This window comes from Orycteropus afer, unplaced genomic scaffold (assembly GCF_000298275.1).
Source record: "Orycteropus afer afer isolate SDZICR_OR568_19922 unplaced genomic scaffold, OryAfe1.0 scaffold00032, whole genome shotgun sequence".
Taxonomy (NCBI): domain Eukaryota; kingdom Metazoa; phylum Chordata; class Mammalia; order Tubulidentata; family Orycteropodidae; genus Orycteropus; species Orycteropus afer.
This window is the reverse complement of record NW_006921619.1, coordinates 11,193,269-11,203,679: the sequence shown is the minus strand read 5'-3', so window position 1 is coordinate 11,203,679 and position 10,411 is coordinate 11,193,269. Positions and strand designations below refer to the sequence as shown.

At 42.5% G+C, this 10,411-nt stretch overlaps 1 protein-coding gene across 1 annotated transcript in view; it reads left to right on the top strand.

The window, feature by feature from the left end:
- Positions 1–10,411, top strand: part of MASP1 (MBL associated serine protease 1) — a 100,927-nt gene that overhangs the window by 48,626 nt on the left and 41,890 nt on the right. The window contains exons 5-7 of the mRNA XM_042780287.1: positions 2,288–2,484; positions 6,602–6,749; positions 9,440–9,558. Of these exons, the coding sequence (XP_042636221.1) occupies positions 2,288–2,484; positions 6,602–6,749; positions 9,440–9,558 (464 nt within the window). The remainder of the gene's footprint in view (positions 1–2,287; positions 2,485–6,601; positions 6,750–9,439; positions 9,559–10,411) is intronic.

The following is a 10,411-nucleotide window of genomic DNA, read 5'->3' as shown; positions in this document are numbered from 1 at the left end:
GCCCCATCTTCCTTCCGAGGAGTGGCTGGTGGGTTTGAACATATATATATGTAGAGAGAGAGAAATTTATCTCAAGAAAATGGCTTATGCATTTGTAGAAGCTGTCAAGTCCCAAGTTCATAGAACAAACTTTAAGCTGGAGGCTTCTCTTAACACACACAGCTGCAGAGACTGACAAGCCCAAGATATTCAGGCAGTATAGCAGGCTGCTGGCTCAGGAGGATGATAAATCCAAATTGGCACGTAACATGGCAGATTGTTGGCTCACAGGCTATGGAGGCAACAATCCCAAGATCAATAAACAATAGGACAGGCCACTGATTCAAATTCAGGAACCAGAGATGATAAGCTAGATGCAGGATCAAGATCCAGCAGAAAAGTCAGAGAATTTTCCCAAACACCGAAAGCAAACTCATTGCCATCAAGTCAGATCCAACTCATGGCGAGCCCTCCTTGGGTTTCCAAGGCGGTATCACTATGGAAGTAGATTGACCCATTTTTCTTCTGAGGAGTAGCTAGTGGGTTTGAACTGCCAGCCTTCTGGTTAGCAGTCAAATGCCCTAGGTACTATGCCACCAGAGCTCCTGAGCATTTTCCCATGACGTCCATATATAAATATATCGGAAGCAGGCCATACCCCTGAGGAAAATCCCTTTCGACAGATTGGCTGCTCATAGTACATTTCACCATGGAGGTGATTACATTATATCAGATCTCATCATGGGAGATGACTATATCATAACTCCTTAAATCAATTAGAATCATTGTCCAGCCAAGTTGACACACAACCTTAACTATCATAGACATCATGCTTGCTAAAGTAGAGGGTGAACAAAAAAGAGAAAGACCTTCAACAAGATGGATTGTCAAGTGAAAACAACAATGGGCTTAAATATAGCAGCAATTATGATGGTGTAAGACCAGGTAATGTTTGGTTCTGTTGTAGCTATGAGTCACAACTGACCTGATGACAACTAACAACATGAATGCACAAGGTACAACAGGGTCTCTCAAACTTTTTCTTTTCATTTTCACTCCTTCCACAAACTTTTTCCTAGTTTCTGCCCTCCATAAAATGTTAATGCCACTGATACACTCTTTATCTGTTTATGTACTGTATGCATATCTGTGTATTATGTATAAAAGAGTAAGACTCTCCCCTTGGGGAATTTTAGCCCCTTGAGGGTGATATTGCCTCCATAACCATGGGCTGGAAAATGAAAACAGGTCACAATTCAAAAGACTCAAATCCAAACTTTGCTCTGAAACTCACAGCTGGGTGACTCTAAATTAGGCACGTTCCTTTTTCTAGACTAGTTTTCTTATTTCCAAATGAGCAAGATGAATGAGGGTCCAGAAAGGATTGACATCCCAGATGCAGGACTGGTTGGCCCAAGGGGGGTTCAGTGGCAAATAAAAGTGCATGAGCAGGGCTAAGGCATGCTCAGAATCCCAGGATGCCGGGTGCTTGGTAGGTGCTCTGGTGATGTAGTGCTTACGACATTTGACTGCTAACCAGAAGGCTGGAGGTTCAAACCCACCAGCCTCTCCTCAGAAGGAAGATAGGGCAATTTACTTCTGCAGTGAAAGCACCTCAGAAACCCGAGGAGAGGTAGCTATGAGTCAGATCTGACTCAATGGCAGTGGGTTAGGTTTTTCTGGGGTGGGGGGGTGGTCCTTGGTAATAGTAAACGCAGTTGGGAAACAAAGGAAAATACGTGAGCTCGTGGAACTTACGGTCTGAAGGGAGGCACAAGAAAATAAACAAATATATTGCATAATGTCGAGGAATGGTCAGTATTATGAAGAAAAATAAAGCAAGATCAGAAGTTAGAGAGTGAGGGTGTGTGTAAATTGGGGAAGCCTGTGTTCAATGAGAGCCCAAGGAAGATTTCAAACAGATCAGAATGACAGTCTGGGATGAGGGAAGAGCAGGACAAAAGAAGTCCAGACATTTCCCCCAACTGTTTTGTCTTAAAACCTTCCCATCCCATGGATTCCTTTTACCCCAGCCCCACACACCATCAATATCAGAGAATTTGATGAGAAAAATTATCAGACAGGGTAAAGAGCCCTGGATAGAGAACTAGAAATCCTGGATTTGAAAATGACTAAGTGTATGACCTTGAATAAATCACTTCCTCTCAAAGAGCTCCAGTTACCACATGTGTAAAATGGAATAATGATTTTGTTCCTGCTGACCTTCTGGGACCACTGGGTAACAAATAAGAAAGGGATGCTGTGGTATGGCTGCAATATGCCATTTTCCCTGATATGTTTCCCACAGTGGAGTGCAGTGACAACCTCTTTACCCAGAGGACCGGCATGATCACAAGCCCAGACTTCCCCAACCCTTACCCCAAGAGCTCTGAATGTTTGTATACGATAGAGCTGGAGGAAGGTTTCATGGTCAGCCTGCAATTTGAGGACATTTTCGACATTGAAGACCATCCTGAGGTGTCCTGCCCTTACGACTACATCAAGGTAAGCCTGTAGAGGACACTTGCTCCAGCGAGCATGGAAAATCTTGGCTGGCTTAAGCAAATTGATATTCTGGGCTCTTTAACTTCTCCCAGGGTAGAAGGCCAAGAAACTAGTTTTCAAAAAAGGTAATTATTTAAAATAATATCTACCAGCTTAACCGGGTCCAGTCTAGGGAGCTTTCTGGGTCCCAAACTGGGCTTCTGGCCACCAGGGTAGTTTAAACAGGAGAATCTTAGAGTTAAATCTGCTGTAGAGCCAGCTTCATGAGCACGCAACTTGTCCAAATTACACAGGGCTCTGTGCTCAGAAGGGCCTATGCTTGGTTTAATGACTATGTTGGTTTAACCACTATGTTGAATTTTTTTTTTTTTTTTTTTTATAATTGTGATCAGGCTGAAAGCTAAAGAGCAAATTGGTTTTCTGTTCAACATTGCATACACATTTTGTTTTGTGACATTCATTGCAACACCCCAATGTAATAGCACTCTTCCCACTTCCTCCCTATGTTTACCATTTCCCTTTGTCCTTCTTTCCTATCCTGTTCTGCCTTCTGGGCAAATTATGCTTTTTTAATCTCATATGGTTGATTCTTCTAACATGCATACTTTTCTCATATTGTTCTTCACCTTATAAGGTTGTCTATTGTTTGGCTGAAAGTTGAGCCATGGAAGTGTGTTCAGTTCCTGGCTTGAAGGGTGTCTAAGGACCATAGTCTCGGAAGTTCCACCAGTCTCTATATCTCAAAATTCTTAATTTTTTTTGACAAGGGGCTACATTCTCCTTTTGCCCTAGGCCCTGAAATTATATATTCCTACTTGGGGGAAGGAGGCTATGTGAAAGGCAAATAAAGTAGAAAGACAATGCCCACAGGCCAATAATAACTTTATTTTTGGTTATTCCAATGTTGTAGATAAAATGTGAAGGTAGCCTGAATTTGACATGTGGCTAGGTGGTGGGGAGCTATTTTTGACATATGTAAAAAGGAAAATCAGCAATTCTTGCAGAGTGATTGGCTAAAACATCCAAGTGGACCACACATCTGAATATAAGGATCTGATCTCAAGAGAGATGCTGAATGGGAGATAAAGATAGCCTCCTTTCAAGTGTATAAATATGTGGTGGTTTAAAGCATACAAATATGTGGGACTTCGTAGACAAGGAGATGGAAGAGCACAACAGATTTGGAGACCTAAGCAGAGGAAATTGTTGCTGTTGTTGTTAGGTGCTGTCAAGTCAGCTCTGACTCATAGCAACACTATGTAAAACAGAACAAGCCTAGCATTGCAGCCACTGTGTCAACCCATCTTGTTGAGGGTCTTCCCCTTTTTCATTGACCCTCCACTTTACCAAGCATGATATACTTCTCCAGGGAAGGGTCCCTTCTGACAACATGAACAAAGTACCTGAGACCAAGTCTGGCCATTCTTGCTTCCAAGGAGCATTTCGCCTTTACTTCTTCCAGGACAGATTTGTTCATTCTTCTGGTAGTTCATGGTACTTTCAGTATTCTTTGTCACACCACAACTCAAAAGCATCAATCTTCTTCGGTTTTCCTTATTTATTGTTCAGCTTACACATGCATATGAGGTGATTGAAAATACCATGGCTTGGGTTAGTAGGCACACCTTAGTCTTCAAAGTGACATCTTTGCTCTTCAACACTTTATAAAGGCCTTTTGCAGAAGATTTTCCCAGTGTGATATGATGTCTGATTTCTTGACTGCTGCTTCCATGAGTGCTGATTGTGGAGCCAAGTAATATGAAATTTTTGACAGCTTCAATCTTTTCTCCATTTATTGTGATGCTGCTTATTGGTCCAGTTGTGAGGATTTTCCTTTTCTTTATGTTGAGGTGTCATCCATACTGCAGGCTGTAGTCTTTAGTCTTCATCAGTAATTGCTTCAAGTCATCTTCACTTTCAGCAAGTGAGGTTGTATCATCTGCATATTGCAGGTTGTTAATGAGTATACCTCCAGTCCTGATGCTGCTTCCAATTTTCCTCGATTCATATTTCATACAGTCTATTTCTGATTATTAATGGATGTTTGCAACTGTTTCTTTCCATTTTGAGTCATGCTCCATCAGCAAATGGAAGTCCCAAAAGCTTTACTCCATCCACATCATTAAAGTCAACTAGGCAGAGGAAGAGGTGCCCAGAAATGAGGTTGAGAAGAACAGTCAAAGGCGTCAAAAGGAGCCAAAAGATGAGACTGTCGAAGAAAGTCTGTCAACCATGGCAAATGTCAAAGAAGAGTCAGATAGGAGGGCCAGAGAAGCATGAGTATCTATGAAAAGAAACTTAAGAACTTAGATACTTGGATAAAGAAGCTAAGAGTCAGCTTGACTCCAGATGGGCTACCAGGAAGCATAAAGCATTAGTTTCTATTGCTGGATAATGACACCCATTTATCAGCTCACAGTTCTGTAGGTCAGAAGTCCAAGTGTATTCAGCTGGCTTCTCTGCTTAGAGTCTTACAAGGCCAAAATCAAGATGTTGGCCAGACTAAGCTCTTCTCTGAAGGCTCAGAAAGAGTCCACTTCCAAGGTCATAGAAGTTGTTGACAGAATTCAAGTCCTTGTGGGCATAGGATTGAGGTCCTTATCTTCTTGCCAGTTGTCACCAGCAAGTCTTCCCACATGACTGACTGCCTTCATCTTAGCAATGGAGAACCTCCCTCCCTCAAATCCCTGTCACGTTTCAAATCTGATTTTCTCTTCTGCTACCAGCTGAGAAAATGGCATCTTTAAAGAACACAGAAGATTAGGTTAGACCCACCTAGATAATATCCCCATCTCTGGGTCAATGGATTGGTAATGTCAATTACATCTGCAAAATTTCTTTTGCTGTGTAACTTACATCAGAAAGTCATATCAGGAGAGACCATGAGAAGACTTTAGAATTGAATCTATATACATCATATCCCAGGAGCTATGCATGTAAGCCTTAACCTCTGGTAGTTTTTATTTATTTATTTATTCATTTTCCCCTCCTCAGAGTAAACATGATAAGACATACATATCACCCAAGATTGTGGAAGTCACCAAATGAGGGTTAAGGAGGCCTGGTCCTTATAGATGGAAGGAAAATGGGTGAAAAATGTAAGAAGGACCCTGGCCTGGGAGTTGAGAATTGTGGATCACCTAGTAACAACTATTCTCTTCTATCCATCTCCACTGCCTCCATCTGGTCCAAACCACCATTCTCTCTGTCTCCTGGTCAGCTCTGGAACTTCCTAACTGATTTTCTTACCTCCCCTCTTGCACTACGCAATCTATTCTCCCATAACATCCAGGCTTATCTTTATAAAAGCTAGATTAAATGAAGATTGTACTTAAAATTAAATCTAAATTTCTCAACACAACATGTCCCCTGCCAGTGTTTTCAATCTCATTCCATAGCCCTCTCTGCCATACTACTGTCTCTGATCCAAGCAAACACATTAGCTTCCTTTCCGTTCTCAAAACTTGTCAAGTTCATTACATATGCTGGCCTTGACCTTGACCTTTACATATGCTGTTCTCTCTGCCTGTACATTCCCCTTTTCATATAACAAGCTCCTACCCATCTTACAAGTCTTAGATCCAATGTTGCTTCCTCAAAGAGGCCTTCCCTGACCACCTAAGTTACCCCATTCATGTTATTATCTATATAAATAATGAATTATATATGTTACATAAATTTTTCTGTATAAATTATAAATAAACAGCATACATGATATACTATATATATCATCTTGATTATTTTTGATAACTCTTACCAAAGCCTGTCATTAATTTGTTTACTATTTTTTGTTACTGTCCTGATTAAATTGTTGGTTCTTTTAAAGATAAATTTTGTCTACCTGGTGCTCTTATGTAGACTTCTATACTTTTCTGAGCCACAATGTGTTTATATTTAAGCAGAGGATTATTAGCGTGCTTTGTCCATTTCCAGAGCCATTGGAAACTGTATGTATGAGCGTGGAGACGAAACTCTTTGGTGAGTGAGAAAGCCCACCAATGACATAAGTTAATACCATGGGCTCCAGAAAGCCCCAAAGGGCAGTGCAGGGATTGTCCTGCAGTGGCTACGGTGGCCATTTCCAAAGTGACATTTCTTTCTACCTCCTCCCTCACAGATTAAAGCTGGTCTGAAAATTTTGGGACCTTTTTGTGGAGAGAAAGCCCCAGAAACCATCAATACCCAGAGCCACAGTGTCCAGATCCTGTTCCACAGTGACAACTCCGGTGAGAACCGAGGCTGGAAGCTCTCCTATAAGGCAGCAGGTAATACATCTCTCTCCTCCAGGTCACTTAGCCACAGCACTCATCCCTCACAGGGACCAGGGGAAAAGAAGGGTTGTTTTGGTTACTTGGTGCTACTCTAACAGAAGATACCATAAATGGTGTTTTGGTTACCTACTGCCACTCTAACAGAATATACCACAAATTAGATGGCTTGAACAAACAGAAGTTTTTTTCTCTTACAATTTTGGAGGTTTTTAAGTCTGAGTTCAAAGTGCCAGACTTCAGGGGCTGGATGAGAGCCCCTTGCCCTTGGGCTTCAGCTCTGCCTCCTGCTTCCGGCCCACTGAAGCTAGAGGCTTTTCGTCACTTAGCTGCTGGCTGTTGAGATTGACAAGCCCCATGTGGACAAGTAAACAGGTACAGTTCCAATGTTACCAAACTACCTGCCCAGAAGAAGTTCGGAAGAAGTCCCAAGATTGGCAGGGCATAGGAGGCTATTGAAAAATGATCCGGCTATATGCAGGGTTCAAGCATGCCAAAAGGCAGAAGACCTTCCTCAAGGTTGTTTCTTATATACTGGAAACAGGCCACATCTCTAAAGCAGCTACTCAGCTGCTCCAGTAGATTCCACCATGGAACTGATTGCCAGTCTCCCCATGGGGAATAACTACATCCAGCTGCCCAGGCACTCAACCAGGCTCAGCCAAGTTGACAACAACCCTAACTACCACAAATAGAATGGCTTGAACAAACAGGAGTTTATTCTCTTACAGTTTGGAGACCAGAAGTTGAGTTTTAAGTGCCAGGCTCTAGGGGCTGGGTGACACCCTCTCAACCTTGGGCTTCAGCTCTGCCTCTTGCTTCCGGCCCACTGAAGCTAGAGGTGTCTCTTCACTCAGGAAGGTGCTGGCTGCTGAGGCTAACAAGCCCAAGGTCATCAAATAAAATGGCACAGTCCCAATACTACCAAACCACATGGCAGGCTATTGCATCACACCTCATTAATAGTCTCAAGACTGGCAGACAACATGGCAGGCTTCTGAATAACAGCTAAGCTACATGCCGGATTCAAGAGTGCCAAAAACTACAGACCATTCCCAAAGCTTCTCCTTATACACTGGGAGCAGATCACATCCCTAAGGCAGCTACTCAGCTGCTCACAGTAGATTCCACCATGGAGATGATTACCAGTCTCATCATGGAGAACAACTACATCCACCCGCCCAGCCACTCAAACCCAGGCCCATCCAAGTTGACACATAACATTAACTACCACAGGGGTGTTTGCCTGGGGCTTCTCTGGGGATTTAATAGAACTCTCAACTCTCCTACTGAGTAGCTTGGGACTTTGCCCAAGGCACATTCTCTCTCCTAACTCAGTTCCCCATCTATAACATGGGGGCAGGGGAAAGCAATGATGATGGGTTTAGACTAGTCTGGTAACCTTCAAAATTTACTATACTTCAGAGTCACATGTGTAACTTACAACAAAAATTTTATCTCCTAAACTTTTCATCACCTCACGCTATGATTCATTAGGTCTGGAGAGGGCCCTTCCACTTCCAAACCCAAAAAAACCAAACTCACTGCCTTCAAGTCTATTGGACTCGTAGCGACCCCTCCTTGGGTTTCCGAGGCAGTATCTCTATGGAAATAGATTGCCCAATCTTCTTCCCAAGGAGTGGCTGGTGGATTTGAACCACCAGCCTTCTGGTTAGCAGTCAAATGCCTTAGGCACTATACCACCAGAGCTCCCCTCCCACTTCCAGCCTTTTCTATGTCTGAGGCTGCAATCATACTGTGGGTCTGTAGCTCGGAATGTTTCATTGCAGTTATTGCCTCCCTGTGGCACACTAAGACTGACAAGGCCCACAGGTCTCTTTTTCAATCCCTCAGGGTCAGTGGGTACTGGCCCAAATCCAGATGTGATCATTTGACCCAAGGTGTCTGCTGTAACTTGAAGAAGAGGGTGGATGTCAGTGATGAAAAAAACCACAGCTGATCATGATTAACCCACAGTCCATGGACTCTGGGACCCTGCTCCTGTATGCATTATCATATTCAGTGCCCAGCTCTAGGGATAAAGGAGAAGAAAATATTAACAAACAAGAGTTTACCTGGAAAAAGTGTCAGGGAGAGGCCCAGGCCTGGGAATCTTATCAGATTTAGCCTAGTGAAGAGATGACTCAGAGATAATCACAGTCTTGCTAACATTTTCAACAGTGGTCTTGGACAGAAAGAGTGATTGGGGTCATTCTCAGTGGCATAAGAGGGCAAACTATGCCCAGTTAGTAAAAGTTACAGGGAGATAACTTTTATCTGAATATTGAAACATTGCTCATTTAATCAGAGAAGTCCATGCATGGAAGGTACAGGTGTGGGAAGTATTGAGCAAACAGATGTCTATAGGTGTCTACTCTGAAGAATGTTGTAAAAGAAGCATCAGACAAGAGTCAATGGCATTTAATATTCTTCAAACCCTGAATTTTAATGAAATGATCTAGCCAACCTCCTCATTTTAGAAATAAGAAAATGAAGGTCTCAAGCTGGATGGTGACTTGCTCAAAGTGGCAGAGTCCATCTCTGGAATGGCTTTGAAGGCCCAAGTGTCCCAAACCCAGTTCTGGTTTTCCCACTTCCATCAGACCTCAATTTTTAGGGGCTGATCCTCTCCCTATGAGACTTTTCAAGTCTTCTTACTTGCTATCCCTTCATTTGTTCCCCGCCAGGGAATGAGTGCCCAGAGCTACAGCCCCCTGTCGATGGGAAAATAGAGCCGTTGCAGACCAAGTATTTCTTCAAAGACCAAGTGCTCATCAGCTGTAACACAGGCTACAAAGTGCTAAAGGTACAGTGCCCTGAGTCCGGGGATGGAAAGATCAGGCCAGGGAAATTCTCCATAACCTAATGACGAAGATAGATTTCCAGAATCCTCATAGTACTTGCACAGTGTTTCCTAGCTTCCTCATAAACCACCAAAATGTTCCAGAAGTTCAAGTTTTCTGAAAATCCAAATCATATGTCCCAAACTATCTCTCACTTTTGGAAATTGTGAAAGATCTTTTGTCAGAGGTTGGCTGGCTTGAGTTTGAAAAAATATGAACCAACACAGCCCTACAGTCAGGACTAAGAATTTTAACAAAGTTCATCCGGCTCATTCGGTGGAAACTGGTGAAGAAAGCAAAAGGTTTTTGGTTTGTTTGCTCACTCTGTTTTATTGTAGTAAATATATATGTAACAAAATATTTGACATTTCAACAACCTTCATATGTATTGAGGAAAAGACCGATTTAAACAGACTGATGAGCACTACTCACTTTCACTCTGTAAAACAGTGGTCCTCCTAGGAAGTTTTTGGTCAGCTTAAAAAGAAAAAAAAAAAAAAAAAAATCTCCCAGGCCTCATTTCAGATCAATTAAAGCAGAATCTCTGGGGTTGGAGACTAATGATTGGTTTTTCTTTTATGTTCCTTAAGTGAGTCTAATGTATGGAAAGAAAAGCTAGAGGATCACTGCTGTCTAAGTAAGGGTTCTCAAAGGATGATTTATGGATCAGCAGCATCAGCATCACTTGGGAACTTGATAGAAATCAAATTCTTGGGCTTCATCCCAGACCTACTGAATCAGAAGATCTGGCACTGGGCCCAGCAATCTGTATTTTAACAAGCCCTTCAGGTGATGCTAATGGTCCCTCAACTTTGA